Source organism: Phoca vitulina, unplaced genomic scaffold, assembly GCF_004348235.1.
Source record: "Phoca vitulina isolate PV1807 unplaced genomic scaffold, GSC_HSeal_1.0 scaffold5, whole genome shotgun sequence".
In the NCBI taxonomy this organism is placed as follows: domain Eukaryota; kingdom Metazoa; phylum Chordata; class Mammalia; order Carnivora; family Phocidae; genus Phoca; species Phoca vitulina.
In genome coordinates this window covers 79,664,654-79,684,337 of record NW_022589708.1, presented here as the reverse complement: position 1 = coordinate 79,684,337, position 19,684 = coordinate 79,664,654, and the positions used below count along the sequence as shown (strand labels likewise).

At 37.0% G+C, this 19,684-nt stretch overlaps 1 protein-coding gene across 2 annotated transcripts in view; it reads left to right on the top strand.

The window, feature by feature from the left end:
• PARP4 (poly(ADP-ribose) polymerase family member 4) overlaps positions 1 to 17,850 on the top strand; it is a 103,895-nt gene extending 86,045 nt beyond the window's left edge. For both annotated transcript variants that reach the window (XM_032403408.1, XM_032403407.1), the window contains 2 exons: positions 11,354 to 11,486; positions 15,994 to 17,850. In XM_032403408.1, the coding sequence (XP_032259299.1) occupies positions 11,354 to 11,486; positions 15,994 to 16,198 (338 nt within the window). In that variant the 3' untranslated portion in view covers positions 16,199 to 17,850. The remainder of the gene's footprint in view (positions 1 to 11,353; positions 11,487 to 15,993) is intronic.
• The last annotated feature ends 1,834 nt before the right edge of the window (positions 17,851 to 19,684 follow it).

The following is a 19,684-nucleotide window of genomic DNA, read 5'->3' as shown; positions in this document are numbered from 1 at the left end:
AGAGAGACACAGAGAGAGAGGGAACACAAGCAGGGGGAGTGGGAGAGGGAGAAGCAGGCCTCCCGCGGAGCTGGGAGCCTGATGCGGGGCTTGATCCCAGGACTCTGGGATCATGACCTGAGCCAAAGGCAGACGCTTAACGACTGAGCTACCCAGGCGCCACGGGACAGATTTTTTTAAAATTTTTTTTATTTTTAATCCTTTTTTTTTTAAACGATTTTATTTATTTGACAGAGAGAGAGAGAGTACAAGCAGGTGGAATAGCAGGCAGAGGGAGAGGGAGAAGCAGGCTCCCTACAGAGCAAGGAGCTGGATGCGGGACCCAATCCCAGGACCCTGGGATCATGACCTGAGCCGAAGGCAGCCGCTTAACCAACTGACCCACCCAGGCACCCCAGATTTTTTTTTAAAGTAGGCTCCACAGTGGAGCCCAACACAGGGCTTGAATTCATAACCCTGAGCTCAAGACTCAAGTCCAGGTCAAGAGTTGGACACTCAACCGACTGAGCCACCCAGGCGCCCCAACATCTATAAGAATTTTAAATTATTTCACATCAGAAATAATGGAAGCTAGAGGCACCCAGGTGGTTCAGTTGGTTAAGCAGCTGCCTTCAGCTTAGGTCATGATCTCAGGGTGCTGGGATCGAGCCCCATGTCCATCTCTCTGCTCATTGAGGAGCCTGCTTCTCCCTCTCCCTCTGCCTGCTGCTCCAACTGCTTGTGCTCTCTCTCTCTCAAATAAATAAATAAATAAAATCTTAAAAAATAAAAAGAATGGAAGCTAAAAGGTAATCAAATAATATCTTTAAAGTGCTGAAAGAAAAAAGCCCTATAAACTAAGAACTCTATATCTGGCAGAAAAGATTTTTTAAAAATAAAGGAGATGGACGCTTGGGTGGCTCAGTCAGTTAAGTGTCTGCCTTGGGCTGGGATCGTGATCCCAGAGTCCTGAGATCAGTGGGGCTCCTTGCTCAGCAGGGAGCCTGTGTCTCCTTCTGCTTGCTTCTCCCTCTGCCTGCTGCTCCCCCTGCTGTGCACTTGTGCTCTCTCTCTCTCTCTCTAGCAAATAAATAGAATCTTTAAAAAACATAAATAAAAAATAAAAATAAAGGAGACTTTTTTCCATAATCATAAATACAGAGAACAAACTGGCAGTTGCCAGAGGGAACAGGGCTGGAAGGGATGGGCAAATAGGTGAACAGTATTAAGAGGTACAAATTTCCAGTTATAAAGAAATAATAATGGGGATGAAAAGTATAGCATAGGGAATATTAGTCATAATATTGTAATAACATTGTATGATGACAGATGGTAATTACATCTGTATGATTGTGAGCGTAGTATAATGTATAGAATTATTAAATCACTATGTTGTGCACCTGTAACTAATATAACACTGTATGTCCAGTATACTTCAGTTTAAAAAAAAAAAAACTAAGAACAAGTAACTAAAATGTATCTATCTATCTATATATATGTATGTATTCAGATTAACTAACAAAAAACCTGAAAAAAAGAAAAAATGAAGGAAATTAACAAAAGTCAGACAAACAAAAGCTGAGACAAGGTCAAAGGACATAAGGTCAAACTACAAAAATCAATTTTAATTTCATGTACTAGCCACAAATACTTGGAAAATACAATTTTAAAATACCATTTATAATGGTATTAAAAACATCAAATGCCTAACAATAATTTTTTTTAAAGATATGAAAGATTTCTAAAATGAAAACTACAAAACATTATTGAGGGAATTCTTTTTTTTAAAGATTATATTTATTTGAGAGAGAGTGAGAGTGAGAGAGCACAAAGCAGGGGGAGTGGCAGAGGGAGCGGCAGAGAAAGGGGCAGAGGGAGAAGGAAAAGCAGGCTCTCTGCTGAGCAAGGAGCCCGATGTGGGGCTTGATCCCAGGACCCTGGGATCATGACCTGAGCTGAAGGCAGGCTTAACTGACTGAGCCAGCCACCCAGGTGCCCCAATTGAGAGAATTCTTAAAAGATTAAGATAAATGGAGAAAAATTTTAAGGTAATGGGATTAGAAAACTAAAAATGTGAAGATGTCAGTTCTTCCCAATTGATCTATAGATTCAATGTTGTGAACAACCATGCCCACAAATTTGATAATCTAGATAAAATGGACTGATTCCTCAAAAGACAGTATCTGCCAAAACTCACACAAGAAGAAATGGAAAATATGAATAGACCTGTATCTGTTAAAGAAATTGAATCAATAATTAATAACCTTCCAAAACATAAAGCACCAGTCCCAGATGAGTTCACTGGTGAATTCTACCAAACATTTAAGGAAGAAATTATACCAAGTCTCTATAATGTCTTTCAGAGTAGAGAAGCAGTAGGAATAATTCCTAACTCATTCTATAAGGGCAGCATTACCCTAATACCAAAACTAGACAAAGACATTATAAGAGAAGAAAACTACAAAGCAATATCTCTCAGTAACATAGGTGCAAAAATCCTCAACAAAATATTAGCAAGTTGGATCCAAAAAAGTATAAAAAGAACAATACATCGTGACCAAGTGGGATTTATCACAGGTATACAAGTCTGATTCAACATTAAGAAATCAATTAATGTGATCCATTACATCAACAAACTAAAAATGAAAAATCACATGATCATATCAATAGATTCAGAAAAAGCATTTGAGAAGATCGAACATTCATTGATGCTAAAAACTCTCAGTAAACAATGAATAGAGAATCTCTTCAACAGAGTAAAGACTATAAAAAAAAAAACTATAGCTAATATTATACTTAACGGTGAGAAACTAGAAGCTTTTCCATGAAGATCAGGTACAAGGCAAAGATTGCCCCTCTCTTCACTCCTTTTTAATATTGTACTAGAAGTCCTTGCTAATGCAATAAGGCAAGAAAAGGAAGTAAAAGATATATAGACAAGGAAGGAAGAAATTAAAATTTTCTTTGTTTAGAGATGATATCATTATCTATGTTGAAAATTCAAAAGAATCAACATAAAACCCTTGAAACGTAACTGAAATTAAAATAAAAACTTCAAAAAGGTTTTAATTAGATTTGCAAATAATGTAAAAAAAAAAATTATTGAAACTAGTGAACAATTATACCAAGGTTGCAGGCTACAGGTTAATATACAAAAGCCAATTGCTTTCCTATATTCCAACAAATGGAATTTAAAATTAAAAACATGGTATCATTTATATTAGCACCCTCAAAAATGAAACACATAGATATAAATGTAATAAAATATGTATGAGAGCCATATGAAGAAAATGACAAATCTGATCAAAGAAGAGCTAAATAAATGCATTGATTTTCCATGTTCATAGATAGGAAAACTCAGTATTGTCAAGATTGATCTACAGTTCAATGGAATACCAATCAAAATCCCAGCAAGTTATTTTATGGATATGGACAAACTGATTCTAAAGTTTCTATGGAGAGGCAAAAGACCTAGACTAGCCAAAACAATATTGAGGAAGAAAGTTGGAGGACTGATGCTATGCAACTTAAAGACTTACTATAAAGCTGTAGTAATCAAGACAGTGTGGTATTGATGACAGTATAGACAAATAGATCAATGGAACAGAAGAAAGAGCCCAGAAAAAGATTCACTGCAATCCCAGGGTACATTTTTATACAAACTGACAAGCTGATTTTAAAATTTATATGAAAATGCAAAAAACCTTAGAATAATCAAGATAATCTTGTGGTAGAAGGAGACAGTAGGAGTGCACAAATTTAAGAGTATAAGCCAGGGGCGCCTGGGTGGCTCAGTCATTGGGCATCTGCCTTCGGCTCAGGTCATGATCCCAGGGTCCTGGGATCGAGCCCCGCATCGGGCTCCCTGCTCAGCGGGGAGCCTGCTTCTCCCTCTCCCACTCCCCCTGCTTGTGTTCCCTCTCTAGCTGTCTTTCTGTGTCAAATAAATAAATAAAATCTTAAAAAAAAAAAAAGAGTATAAGCCAGTATGGTATTGACATAAAAATAGATAAGTAGACTAATGGAACACAATAGAAAGTCCAGATAGAGACCTGCATATTTAGTCCATTGATTTTCTTCAAAGACACCAGTGAAATTAATGGGAAAAGAAGGATTTTTCAAAACTGATATTAGAAAAATTGGATTTTCAAATGGAAAAAGAACCTCAACCCTTACTTCATGCCATACTCAAAAATTAATTTGAGGGGCACCTGGGTGGCTCAGTCAGTTAAGCATCTGCCTTCAGCTCAGGTCATGATCCCAGGGTCCTGGGATTGAGCCCCTCATCGGGCTCCCTGCTCAGCGAGGAGCCTGCTTCTCCTTCTCCCTCTGCCTGCTGCTCCCCCTGCTTGTTCTCTCTCTCTCTCTCTCTATCTGTCAAATTAATAAATAAAATCTTTAGGGGCACCTGGGTGGCTCAGTCATTAAGCATCTGCCTTCAGGGCTCAGGTCATGATCCCAGGGTCCTGGGATCAAACCCCACATCAGGCTCCCTACTCCGTGGGAAGCCTGCTTCTTCCTCTTCTACTCCCCCCTGCTTGTGTTCCCTCTCTATCTCTATGACTCTCTCTGTCAAATAAATAAATAAAATCTTAAAAAAAATAAATAAAATCTTTAAAAAAAATTTGAGATGGAACATAGACCTAAATGTAGAACTATAATACTGCTAGAGGATACAAGAAAACTGGAAAATTTACAAATATGTGGAAGTTAAACAACATGTTACTGAATAACCAATGGGTAAAAGAAGAAATCAAAAGAGAAATTAATACTTGAGCTAAATGAAAATGGAAATACAATATACCAAAACATGGGATGTGGCAGAAGCAACTCTAAGAGGGAAGTTTATAGCAATAAACAGAAGATCTCAAATAAACAACCTAACTACACTGCAAGGAACTAGGAAAAGAAAAACTAAACCCAAAGTTAGTAGAAGGAAGAAAATAACAAATTTCAGAGTGGAAATAAATGAAATAGAGACCAAAAAGACAATAGAAATGATCAATGAGGGGCACCTGGGTGGCTCAGTCGTTAAGCGTCTGCCTTCGGCTCAGGTCATGATCCCAGGGTCCTGGGATGGAGCCCCACATCGGCCTCCCTGCTCCGCGGGAAGCCTGCTTCTCCCTCTCCCACTCCCCCTGCTTGTGTTCCCTCTCTCACTGTCTCTCTGTGTCAAATAAATAAATACAATCTTTAAAAAAAAAAAAAGATCAATGAAACAAGAGCTATTTTTTTTTAATATTTTATTTATTTATTTGACAGAGAGAGAGATAGCGAGAGCAGGAACACAAGCAGGGGGAGTGGGAGAGGGAGAAGCAGGCTTCCCGCTGAGCGGGGAGCCCGATGCGGGTCTCGATCCCAGGACCCCGGGATCATGACCTGAGCTGAAGGCAGACACTTAATGACTGAGCCATCCAGGTACCCCCAAGAGCTATTTTTTAAAAGATAAACAAAATAGACAAACCTTTAGCTAGATTCACCAAGATAAAATAGGCTCAAATAAAATCAGACGTGAAAGAGACATTGCTGTTGATACCACAGAAATCTAAAGGGTCATAAGAGACTCCTATGAATACTTATATGCAAATATATTAGACAAGCTAGAAGAAATGGATAAATTCCTAGAAACATACAACCTACCAAGACTGAATCATGAAGAAATATAAAATTTGAACAGACTCATTAACAGTAAGGAGATTGGATCAGTAACCAAAAACCTCCCAACAAACAAAAGTTCAGGACCAGATGGCTTCACTGTGAATTTTACCAAACATTTAAAGAATTAGTACCAATCCTTCAAATTCTTCCAAAATGTAGAAGAGGAAGGAACACTTCCAAACTCATTTTATGAGGCTACCATTCATCTGATACCAAAACCAGACAAAGACACTACAAGAAAAGAAAATTACAGGCCAATATCCTGATGATTACAGATGCAAAAATCCTCAACAAAATATTAGAAACTAAAATTCAACAATACATTAAAAGTTTCATGATCAAGTGGGATTTATTCCAGGGATGCAAGGATGGTTCAACATCTGCAAATTAATCAATATACCACATTAACAAAATGAAGGCTAAAAAATCATATGATCATTTCCGTGGATGCAGAAAAAAGCATTTGGCAATTTATTTTTATCATTTATGTTAAAAAAAAAAAAAAAAACCTCTCAACAAAGTGGGTATGGAGGGAATGTACCTCAGCATAATAAAGGCCATACCTGACAAGCCCACAGCTAACATAATATTCAATAGTGAAAACCAGAAAGCTTTTCCTCTAAGAGCAGAAGCAAGACAAGGATGCCCACTATCCCCATTTTTATTCAACATAGTATTGGAGGTCCTAGTCAGAAAGGGGTCCTAGGCAAGAAAAAAAAATAAAAGGCATCAAATCAGAAAGGAAGAAGTGCAACTGTTGCTATTTGCAAATGACATGGTAATACATATAGAAAACCCTAAAGACTCTACCAAAAAACTGTTAGAATTAATAAACAAATTCAGGAAAATTGCAGGATACAAATAGTGAGCTGATAGTGAACTATCAGAAAAAGATTTTAAGAAAATAATCCCATTTATAATTGTATCAGAAAGAATAAAATACCTAGGAATAAATATAACCAAGGAGGTAAAAGACCTATACATAAAAACTATAAGATACTGATGGAAAAAAAATGACACAAATAAATAGAAAGATATTCCATGCTCTCGGATTGGAATATTGCTTAAATGTTCATACTACCCAAAGCAACCTACAGATTCAGTGCAATCCTTATCAAAATTCCAATGGCATTCTTCACAGAAATAGAACAAACAATCCTAAAATTTGTACAGAACCTCACACACACACACACACGCACGCACACAAGAAAAGCAAAAAAAAAAAAAAAAATCCAAAAGAAGTTGGGTTTTTTAAAAGATTAATAAAAATCATACAGTTCTTGCATGAGTGAACAAGAAAAGAGAGATAGAAAGAAGGCATTATAAACAATACTCAGAATAAAAGGGAGGACTTAACGAAAGGTGGTTAAGAGATTTAAAACATAACAAGAAGAACTTATGAACAGCCTTATGCCAATAAGTCTTAAAACTTAGATGAATTTTTAGAAAAAAATAAATTTGCCACACCCAACTAAAGAAAAAATAGAAAGCCTGAATCATTCTGTAGTGATTAAAGAAATTAGTTTAAAACCTCCTGACAAAGAAAACGACACTAGGTTGAGATGGTTTTACCCCCATCTTCTACCAAATATTCAAAGAACAGATAATTCCAACCTAATACAAAATATTGCAGAGCTTAGGAAAAATATGAGAATACCTTTCAGCTTATTTTATTAGCATAATTTAATAACAGATATGACAAGTAACATCAAAAAGAATAAAATACTTAGGAATAAATTGAGCAAAAGATATGCAAGCCTTATACACTGAAAACAATAAGACATTAATGAAAAAAGTTTTAAAAGATCTAAATAAATGGAAAAACATCACATGTTCATGGATTGGAAGCCTTGATATTGTTAAGATGACAGTACTCCCCCAAATGATCTACAGATTCAATCCACTCCCTATCAAAATCTCAGATTACTTTCTTGCAGAAATTGACAAGCTGATCCTAAAATTCATATGAAAAAGTAAAGACCTGGAATGACCAAAACAATCTTGAAAAAAAAATAGGAGTATTAACACTTCTTGAATCCAAAACTTACGAAAAGCTTCAGTAATGAAGACAATGTGGTAATGGCATAAAGATAGATGGAATAGAATCAATGGAATAGAACTGATAGTCCAAAAATAAGCCTCTACATTTATGGTCAGTTGTTGTTTGACAAGGATGTCAAGACAATTCAATGGGGAAAGAACTGTCTTTTCAACAAACAACTGGTGCTGGGACAACTGGATATCTATATGTAAAAGTGTGAAATTAGATCTCTTCTTTACAAGTATAAGAGTTAAAACTGTGCAGCTCTTACCCTACGACCCAGCAATTGCACTACGGGGTATTAACCCCAAAGATACAAAGGTAGTGATCCGAAGGGGCACCTGCACCCCAATGTTTATAGCAGCAATGTCCACAATAGCCAAACTATGGAAAGAGCCTAGATGTCCATCAACAGATGAATGGATAAAGAAGATGTGGTATACACACACACACACACACACACACACACACACACACACACAGGAATATTATACAGCCATCAAAAAAAAATGAACTCTTGCCATTTGCAATGACATGGATGGAACTATAGGGTATTATGCTAAGCGAAATAAGTCAATCAGAGAAAGACAAGTATCATATAATCTCACTGATATGAGGAATTTGAGAAACAAGACAGGATCATAGGGGAAGGGAGGGAAAAATGAAACAAGATGAAACCAGAGAGGGAGACAAACCATAAGAGACTCTCAGGAAACAAACTGAGGGTTGCTGGAGTGGAGGGGGTGGGAGGGATGGGGTGGCTGGGTGATGGACATTGGGGAGAGTATGTGTTGTGGGGACCGCTGTGTGTTGTGTAAGACTGATGAATCACAGACCTGTACCCCTGAAACAATAATACATTATATGTTAATAAAAAAAAATTTTAAAAAAAGAATCATTAACCTTAGATAAATTCATATATAGAAGAAGAAACTTGCCAGGAAAAACTGGCAGGGACCTTCCAAACCATGTATTTTAGTCATTCCTGGGGGAATGAGTGTCCACCACAGTTTCATTTACAAAGGATGGCACAGGCCAGATCTGACTCTTGTGTGGTTTAAATAAATAAGACCCATGGGTGCCTGAGTGGCTCAAAAAACAACAACAACAACAAACAAAACAAAAAACAAAAACAAAACAAAACTATGTAGCTCTTAGAAGAAAACAGAAGTAAATCTTCATGACCTTTCATTAGGCAATGGTCTCTTGACACCAAAAGCACAAAAGAAAAATAGACAAACCAAACTTGATCAAATTTAAAATTGTATGTTATTTGTCAATTATGTCTCAATACAAAATTTTTTAAATTTTCTGTGCAATTGAAAAATGAAAAGACAACACAAGAAGTGGGAGAAAATATTTACAAATCATATATCTGATAAGGGACTGGTATCCAGAATATATAAAGAACCCTTATAATTCAGTAATAAAAAGACAAATAATACAATTAAAAAATAGTCAAAGGATTTGAATAAATATTTCTCCGAAGAAGATATACAAATGGCTAATATGGACATGAAAAGATGCTCAGGCTCATTAGTCATCAGGGAAATGAAAATAAAAACCATAGTTATGTACTACTTCATACCCAGTAGAGTGGTTATAATTAAAAAAAAAAAATGGTGAAATGATGGACTTTTCAATCAGTGGTGATGGGACAACCAGACAATAAGGCAAAAAGTACAGTTTGACTCTTTACCTCATACCAAACTAAAAAATTCCAAATAGATTGAAGACTTAAGTATGAAAGACAAACAATAAAACTTTTGGAAGAAAATCCTGGAAAAAATCTTTATGATTTTAGGACAGGAAAGGTTTTTTTTTTTTTTTAATTTATTTTGAAATAATTTTAACCTTGCAGAAAAGTTGCAAATATGGTACAAAGAATTTTCATATACCCTTCATCTAAATTCCCCAGATGTTAACATTTTGAAGTATTTGATTTATCATTCAGAGAGGAATTTCTCAATGCAAAAAGGCACAAGTCATAAAGGAAAAGATTAACAGACTACATTAACATCAGCAATGCCTCTTTATTAAAAATAAATAAAATATAAAATGTGAAAAAGACATACTACAAACTAGGATAAAGACACATATAAACAATATATAGGGGCGCCTGGGAGGCTCAGTCGTTAGGCATCTGCCTTCAGGGCTCAGGTCATGATCCCAGGGTCCTGGGATGGAGCCCTGCATTGGGCTCCCTGCTCCGCAGGAAGCCTGCTTCTCCCTCTCCCACTCCCCCTGCTTGTGTTCCTTCTCTCGCTGTCTCTCTCTCTGTCAAAAAATAAATAAAATCTTAAAAAAAAAACCCGATATATAAACAAGGTACAAACCTTGTGGTAGAACTGAGTGATAAACACAAACATCAGCATGGTGGTAGTTTCTAAAAGGGAGCAGAAGAGAATACAATTGGGACACAGCTCACAGACACTTTCAAGGTAATGATTATATTCTGTTTCTTAAAATGGGTCGTTGGATACCACCTCACACCCATTAGGATGACTACTTTTAAAAAAAACAACGGAAAATAACAAGTATTGGTGAGAATGTGGAGAAAACGGAACCCTGTTCTCTGTTGGTGGCAATGTAAAATGGTAGCTGCTACGGAAAACAATAGAGTGGTTCATCAAAAAATTAAAAATAGAATTACCATATGACTCAGCAATTCCATTTCTGAGCATAATACCAAAAGAATTTTTTATGTGAAGTGGTTTCGAATACATGACTTGGATTTAAGAAAATTAAAATGGGTTGTTAATTTCTGGCTCAGTATATATAAACATTCATTTTCAATTTTGGTATTTTATAATATAGTAAAATACCTTGGTTTAGGTGTATAACACTGGTTGCCTATAGGTACTATTAAAGTAATAAGAGGACAATTTAGTTGATCTTAAAAAATATTTATTTTACACTTCCTGAAGCTGGCAGTCTCCACCCTCAAGAGTCCAGAGAACTGCAAAGTAAGGGGACAGGGCTGTAAGCTCTTATAGAAAGAGGCAAGCAGGAAACCAGGAAGAAGTACTTAGTTTATGCTGATTGGTTGGGGTTGCATATCTGACGGTATTTAGAAAGATCAAGGAACAGGGAAGTGAGTATAGCGCCCAAAGTTGGCTTGGTGTTGGGGGATTGGCCGACTGGATATATTGTGTTTCTGATCAAGTGCAGTGTTTATAGGGACATAAAAGTTATCTAGGTTTTGGTTTGCTGACATGGCACCCTGGGCAGTAGCAGCTCTATCTTGGGCCTAGAAATTTATTTCAATGATACAAATCACTAGAAATAATTTGCTACATTGACCTACCCAGCTGTATCAATTGTTTATCTGTTGTATATTTAGGTTTACTCCTCTAAGCTATTTGTAGCAGGAGCCTAGAAACTGAATTTCTTTCACCAACTTCATGCATCTCTGTTTATTAAAGATGGCAGAGGAGTTATGGATGTAATTGTTCCCTAACAACCATCAGGGTGTTATGGCACGTGTTCCATTCATCCTCATTTTTTATTTAAATAACAGGCTATTTAAGGATCTTGAAGAGAATTATAGAGTTTTATGATCTGCTAATGTATTATGGTTTAATAGTATTGTAATTCTTTACTAGATCTTTTATAAATGGGCACAGTTTGAGATGCAGAGTTTCCAACAGATATAAAAGAGTTTTCCTCTTTTAGGTAAAAAAGGAAGAGAGCGTCTCCTGGACCTGATCGCCACATTTCTGGTGCTACAGTTTCTTCGCACCAAGTTGGAACAAAAGGGAATAGTCTTCAGATCACTGATGAAATTGGATGATGCTTCCATTTCCAGGTGGTTTTAATTATAGTATTAAGCAACTGGCTTATATTTCTGACCATTTCTTAACTAAATTTTGCAAGAAGCTACATGGAATTGTAAGAACAAAGAGAATTTATTCCCAGGGAATATCTTGCCTGCACTCTTCTGTCATAGGCAGGGCAGATGCAATATTTTGCCTCTTGGTTTCCAGGAAAAACCAGGGCTCAGAATGTTTTAAGTGTAGCTTACACTGGAACTCAGATCTGTGGCTCCTGATTTAGTATTCTTTTCACTATGGCCTATTGATTCTGTGTGCTTTTGGAAAATCCACAATATGACTGTTGGGACCAGGCCTGTTCCCAATAAATTGCAGGGCCTGGCACAAGAATATAGATGGAAACCCACATACTGTATGTCTAAGTATTTAAAAGTTATAAATCAGAGGCGCCTGGGTGGCTCAGTCTACCTTTGGCTCAGGTCATGATCCCAGGGTCCTGGGATTGGGCCCTGCATTGGGCTCCCTGCTCTGTGGGAAGCCTGCTTCTCCCTCTCCCACTCCCCCTGCTTGTGTTCCCTCTCTCGCTGTGTCTCTCTCTGTCAAATAAATAAATAAAATCTTTAAATAAATAAATAAATAAATAAATAAATGTTATAAATCAAACTAACAAACTGTTAAATAAAACACATTTTAAAGTCCTGCCTTGACAAATACAAGTTCTTGAAGACCAAGTTCAAATTTAGAATTCTGTGCCCACTTGAAGTTTGATGCCATAATATGACAATGTAGAGAGAGCCTGTTCTGGGGCCCTGGCTCCTAGTCCTTGGGCTGACCTCTGGCACCACAAGAGGCTTTGAGGCACATGTGAATACCCTCTTTACTTACAAAACTCCATCCATACCCCACGCAAATGGTCACCCCTTATGTGTGTGCATATACACACAATATACATATATATACATATACATACATACCTATATAATTTGCTTGTGATTTTTTCAAAAAGGCAAGATTAGTGGGAAAACTAGCAAAACTAATAAAATATTATCTATAGGGGGAGGAAGAGGAGACAAGGTTAGAAGCTAGGTTTCTCCTAATATACTTTGTTTTACGTTTTTGACTTTGAAACTAGGTAAATATTTTGCATAATAAAGACCAGATACCAGAGAGAAGAGATTGAATATGTTAAATTATACCATGGATTGCCATCAGCAGTGTCTGGAATGTGAGGAAATAAATGGCAAAAGGAAAAAGAGGGAGGAGTGGAAGCTATAAATTAAAGGACACATGGCCCAAAGGCAATGTTAGGCCTACTTTGGATCCTGATTTGAACAAAATGCATTTTATTAAAGAGAGAGAGAGAGAGATTGAAAATTAAGCAGGGGGAATGGGAGAGGGAGAAGCAGGCTACCCGCAGAGCTCGATCCCAGGACCCTGGGATCATGACCTGTTTTAAACATTACCTGGATATTTTGTGATATTAAAGAATTATTTATAGCTATTTTAATGTCATGTTTAAGAAAAAGTCCTTGTCCCTTAGAGATACATATTTACAGATGAAATTAAAATAAATAAGCAGACCTATTTTTACGCTCTCACAAAGACTGATTAAATTCTCAATTCCCAACAGCATCGAACACAAAATAGGTACTCAGAAAATAACAAATTGAGCATTTTACCATACTTAATTTATACTTCCATTTTTAAGAAAAGCAGCACCTTCTCATGGTGAGAAAGATGGAAATTTATTAAGTGAATATCAAGAAAAATACTTCAAAGAACTAGTAGACAGGACTGACAAGTTAATATTTGATTTAATAGGCACAACCAAAGAGGCACTTCTTCTATTTAGATCTTTTTCAACTGAGACAGAGGGAAGAGAGGCTTAGGAAACAAGTTGACCAAAGTAAAGCCATTTTGATTTTTAGGCTGATCCTTAACCTAAAAGTCAACAGGTAACAAGCTACAACTCATGGAAGACCACAAGACCCCACGCCCTCCAGCAATAAAAGTCATAAAGACTGGACATTCCTAAAATTGCTCCTGTGGGTAATTCTACAACTCTAAGACAATGGAAAAACTAACTGCCCAATGTAAATGTTAAACCCAAAGTTAAAGAGTAAGCCCCTCCTTATATGGTTAGCTAAAAAAAACTTATAAAACCCTTTGTTAGAGGCAAGGGTTGGGGGCGTTGGTCCTCTTCCTCCCCTGGGAAGAGAGGCCACTACTTTATCTGTGAGGTAGCTCCTTTCTTACTTGTATACTTACTAAGTCTTTGTCCCTTTCTCGACATGGCTTGCTCTTAAATTCTTTCTCTCGAAGAGCCAAGAACCCTCTTGGCGAGGGGCATAAGGCCTTCCCTCTTGACCTGCCTGGCATCACAACTATGATAGCCATTAGAACAAGTATTAATAACTTTGAACCTACTCTTGAATTGCAATATCACAAAGTATTATACCAAGATTTTAAAAAATAATGAAGTATATTCCATCACATTGCTCTTATTATATGACAGTTATTGTGAGAGCAAAAAGGTTTGTTGGCACTTTAATAAGTAGAACTTTTAAGTAATTTTTATTTCCTGTTTATTGCATATTTAATTTATAACTTTTCTTTCTTTTCTGCTTCATGATGCACATAACATTAATACAGTAGCACATTGTACGGAGGAATATGAACAAAACCTTCATACTAGTGGGATGGTCAGTCAAAATTTAGAGGCCAGCTAAAGGAAAACCAGTGGAATTAGTGAAAATATTTAAAATTAGTTTTGTTGCTTTCCATAGTTCATAACTATAAGTAGACTAATGATTACTGGGAAACACGTCTTTTTTTTTAGATTTTATTTATTTATTTATTTGACAGACAGAGACACAGCGAGAGAGGGAACGCAAGCAGGGACAGCGGGAGAGGGAGAAGCAGGCTTCCCGCTGAGCAGGGAGCCTGATGCAGGGCTTGATCCCAGGACTCTGGGATCATGACCTGAGCCGAAGGCAGATGCTTAACGACTGAGCCACCCAGGCGCCCCGGGAAACAGGTCTTTTAACCACTTTGGATGTGCTTGCCATTTAGTATGTTTGTGTCATCATGATATTCATCTGACATCTATTGATTGCCTACTCTGTGCCAGGGACTGTTAAGCCTGTGAAATCCATGTGTTTTGCTAATCCCCACAACAAAGCCGTAGGAGCTCATGTTATTATCATAATTGAGGAAACGGAGACTTCCAGTGTTGAATGAAGACTGCACCATATCACACAGCCAACATTGTGTGATTTCAGAGTCAGGATTTGAACTCAGCTCTTAGCCACCACAGTATACTGATGACCCTTTCCCAGTTCACAGGGAAAAAAATCAGGAAGATGGAGAGAATTTTCCAAATTTTTAGTTCCCCCCATAGAATTTTTTTTAAACTCTAGTATATGTTACCACTTGCTTGCTAATAAATTCTAGCAGGTGACAAGATAAATGAGGAAGTAGCCAACTAGTATTAGTGAAAAATCTCAGAATTTTTGAGTCTTGAATAGACTTTTGAATATTTGACAGTCTTGTTTGATATCATCTTATGCACACAAACTTGAAGTTGTTTTTTTTTTTTAATTTTAAGATTTTATTTATTTATCTGAGAGAGAGAATGGGAGACAGAGAGCATGAGAGGGGGAGGATCAGAGGGAGAAGCAGACTCCCCGCTGAGCAGGAAGCCCGATGTGAGAATCGATCCCTGGACTCCAGGATCATGACCTGAGCCGAAGGCAGTTGCTTAACCAACTGAGCCACCCAGGCGCCCCACAAACTTGAAGTTTTTATGTTATGCACAGTTTAGTAGTATGTTGTTCCTGATTTGTGTGACAGAATATATGGCTGTTTCATGGGTGAGTCTTAGGCATTTTGCTAACTAATCAAATTGAGAATTCCTGGTACAGTAAAAAGGAAAGAAAAATAGAAACCTGGTTTGTAAAATAGTATTGAGTTTCTACTTGAAGAATGGATGGATTTAGATCAAGAAGAATGGAAAGGGGATGACCAAAAAATATATATATATATAAAGGCTAGAGGAAGCTGAGTTGTCCTGGAGGCAGCAAGGAAGTCTATGAAGCATTTGGAGGCTGGAAAGTGATGGGTATAGTATATTTAAAAATGTAGGAGCGACTGGGTGGCTCAGTTGTTAGGCATCTGCCTTTGGCTTGGGTCATGATCCCAGGGTCCTGGGATAGAGCCCTACATCAGGCGCTCTGCTCAGCGGGAAGCCTGCTTCTCCCTCTCCCACTCCCCCTGCTTGTGTTCCCTCTCTCGCTGTGTTTCTCTGTCAAATAAATAAATAAAATCTTAAAAAAATAAAATAAAATAAAATGTATTAAGTTAAAAGCACGGTGTCAGTCTGATAGAACTTTCATAAAATGTCAGACAGAATTGCTTTTATTGCATATCTTAATTTTTGACAGAATTATTTTGTCTGATATGATGTGCTAGGATTTGATATCGCATTATATTTCATATATAATTATATTCCGAAGTTGATGGAACCATTTATTTTTAATCTAGAAATATTCCCTGGACTTTTGAAGAAATAAAGAAAGCGAATGAATGGGTAAGAAGAACTGAAGGACAATATCCATCTATCTGCCAACGGCTTGAATTGGGTCAAGATTGGGACTCTGCCACTAAACAGCTATTGGGGATCCAAACCATAAACACCACATCTCCTCTTCACAGAGTTCTTAATTACAGTCAAAGCTTAATCATCTGAAGTTGTATTTTAAACATTACTCATGCTTCCATGTATAAAATAATCAGATATCAATAGATACCTATAATGAAGTTTAATTATGATTTTATTCAATGTAGCACTCACTTTAAAATAATGAGAAACACAATTGATTATTTTAATGAACTAACAAGTGATAACAAAATATTACAATATTACAGATTTGTGTTTAAATATTTTAAGGTGATAAGAGACACATCTGGCTAGTCCTGGAGCCTCATTCCCTTCTCCCCTTTAAGGACTCTAGTAGAGAACTGGCCCAGCTGGACTTAGTAAGCTGGGGAGAAACAAGGTCTTTGGCTGATGTTAGTGTTCCTGGCATGCATTCCTGTTTCCAGGGCCCTGAGTATCCAGACCTTTGCCCTCAATATGCATGTGGTTCCTAGTCTATAGATCCCTTGATACATCTTTTTGTCACTTAGAGAAACTAGGTATCCCAAGCAATTCTTTCATGGATCTTGCTTTTGGTGTTGCCTCTAAAATCCTGAAGTCATCTAGATTTCCTCCTATGTTATCTTATAGAAGTTTTATGAATTTTGCATTTTACATTTTGGTCTACGATCCATTTTGAGTTATTTTTTATGAAAGCTGTAAGGTCACTGTCCACTTTCCTCCACACTGTCACTTCCAGGCCATTACCTCTCTACCTTTATGTAAAAACCCTGGTTTGTTTTTGTTTTCTTGTTTTTTTAATTTAAATTCCATTAGCCAACATATAGTACATCATTAGTTTTTGATGTAGTGTTCAATGATTCATTAGTTGTGTATAACACCCAGTGCTCATCATATCAGGTTTCTTTGAGATTCAGTCTTTTGGCTATCCTCCAACCTGTCCTTATTGCTGTGACTTGCCAAATGCCCAGTACCTACCCTCATTCACATAAGGTTCAAGATTTCCCTTTCTACTGCCAGTCCTGCCTTCATCTTGAGTGACTTCCATTATCCTGATGTGTGACCCTTCCTAATTCCCTGGACTTGAACCATAGCTATGTCTTGGCAGAATGTTTTGTGATACTCAAAGGATGGGAAACTTGTGAGGAGCTACCATGAGGCCCTCTCCCATCCACCTCTCTATCTCCCTGAGAGGCAGACATAAGACGACTTCTCATCACCTCCCAGTTCTGAGGTGATATGAAGCTCAGAATACAGCTTCAGACTAAAAATCTTCCTAGCTGCATCTAGAATTAGCTCCTCAGCAGTGATGTGTCCCACAACTCACATTGCAATTATCTAGCTCCTCTTAGGGTGTGGGACAAGGACCAAGGGGAGCTGGCATCTTTGACTACTCTTCCTCTTGCTGTTTATACAATAAACCATCTAAATCTAAAATGGCTTGTTATGTCTTTATGGCTAAATCAATCAGGCCTTGCCCTTGGCCTTGTCTGCTTGTTTGCTTGACATAATCATCAAGATAACTCTTTTCTTGTTTTATCAGATTATGGGATAAAAGATTGATAATACCTAGTAGCAGAGTGTGTGAAGGTAAACAGACTTCCTTATGTTGTTACTGGAAACATATACAAGTAAAACAAAGTTTTGCAGTATTTATCCAAATTTAAATCACTACCCTCCTTGACCTATAAATTTCACTAATAGGAATTCCACTTCTAGAAATTTATCTTGCCAAAATATGGACACACACACACATGCATATGTTATATATGCATATATATATGTGTGTGTGTATATATATGTATATATATATTACAGTTGCAGAACAATGTGGAATAAAGCTCATTTAAAAATTATATAAATGGGTGTTTATACATGTATGAGATAAAAGTCTGTCATGTCATATTCCAAACTCGTTACCTTTGAGGAACAGGAACTTTATTTCTATCTTATATTCTTATATTCTATATCTTATATTATTTCTATCTTATATATTCACTGTAAAAATTTTTACAGTGAACATATACTTAACTTTTTTATCTCAAAAATACATAAAAGTAGAGAAAATAGTATAATGAACATAAATTCCATCATTTAAAATATTTTGCCAAGTTTTTATAAATTTAGAACCGTCTTTTCTTCCCTCTTCTTTTGCTATTGACTTGTTAAAGAAACAAGGTCAATTGTCCTATAGTATGTCCCACATTCTGGATTTGTCCGATTGTTTCCATTTTTTCTTTCCCCATATTTCTTATAAACTGGAAATTCGATCTAAGGCCCTGAATAGATTAAGGATCAGTATTTTTATCAATAGGAGCCATATAGTTTGGTTGTTCTACTTTTATTTATTTATTTTTTTAAAGATTTTATTTATTTATTTGAGAGAGAGAATGAGAGAGAGAGAGCACATGAGAGGGGGGAGGGTCAGAGGGAGAAGCAGACTCCCCACCAAGCAGGGAACCCGATGTGGGACTTGATCCAGGGACTCCAGGATCATGACCTGAGCCGAAGGCAGTCGCTTAACCAACTGAGCCACCCAGGCGCCCAAGTTGTTCTACTTTTAGTAATGCTAACATTGATCAGTGCATTTTCCAATGTGAAGTTCTGTTTCTCCTACAACCAACAAATAGTCTGAAGAGATATTTTGGCAGCCAGTTCCTCATCAATCTTTCACCTAACAGTTGCCTGACTCATTTCACGAAATATTGTGATTGTGTTTTCTTCTGTGCTTGTTAACTGAAATTCTTCTGAAAAAAAATGAGCTTTCCCCATCAACTAATACTATTTGATTATAGTATTTTTAAAAACTTACTTTAAAAAGATATCTAATTATTAGAATTGTTGTGTGTCTTCCTTTATAGACTAAGAGTCTGTGCAGGGCAGAGAGACTGTTAAGAAAGAGACAACAGGCCCAAAATGGAGTTATCTGTGTCAACCCCCACATCAGCAAACCAACACTTGATACCCAACTGAATTGCAGTTTCAGGCTCTTCTAGGAATATAATCTTCACCAGTAGTCTGGAATTTCCTGGCAGTACTGGTGAGGTAATCCTCATGATAGACCCCAGCCTTCCCCCAAAGGACAGTGAATTTGCCTGAAATAATCCTTTCTTTTGTTTATGACTTCCTTGCCCTCCCCCTTTCTGTCATGAAAAGCCTGTCCTTTTCTGCATTTCTTTGGAGCTCCTTTCTATTTGCTAGATGGGATGCTGCCCCAATCGTTGAATAAAACCAGTAAGATCTTCAAATTTAGTCAGCTGAATTTTAATACCATGCTCTATTGCTCTTTGTATATGCTCTTTGTAATGCTTAGTATAGTCATGCACAGGATGCATTTAGTAAGCTAAATAAATAATAAATCAATGAGCCCACTCAAGATCTGATGAGCCTCTTCATGATGTGGGAAACAAAGGCAGAAGAAAAATTATTAAACTTCCTACTACTTACAGCCCATTGACTGACAAGTCCTTGAAACAGGCAGGGTGACATTCCTTTAGGGACTCACCTGCCTTGATGTTGATACTTTCCTAAGGGCAAAAGGCAACCTTAGCCTGACCCTCCAGGATCCTATAAGTC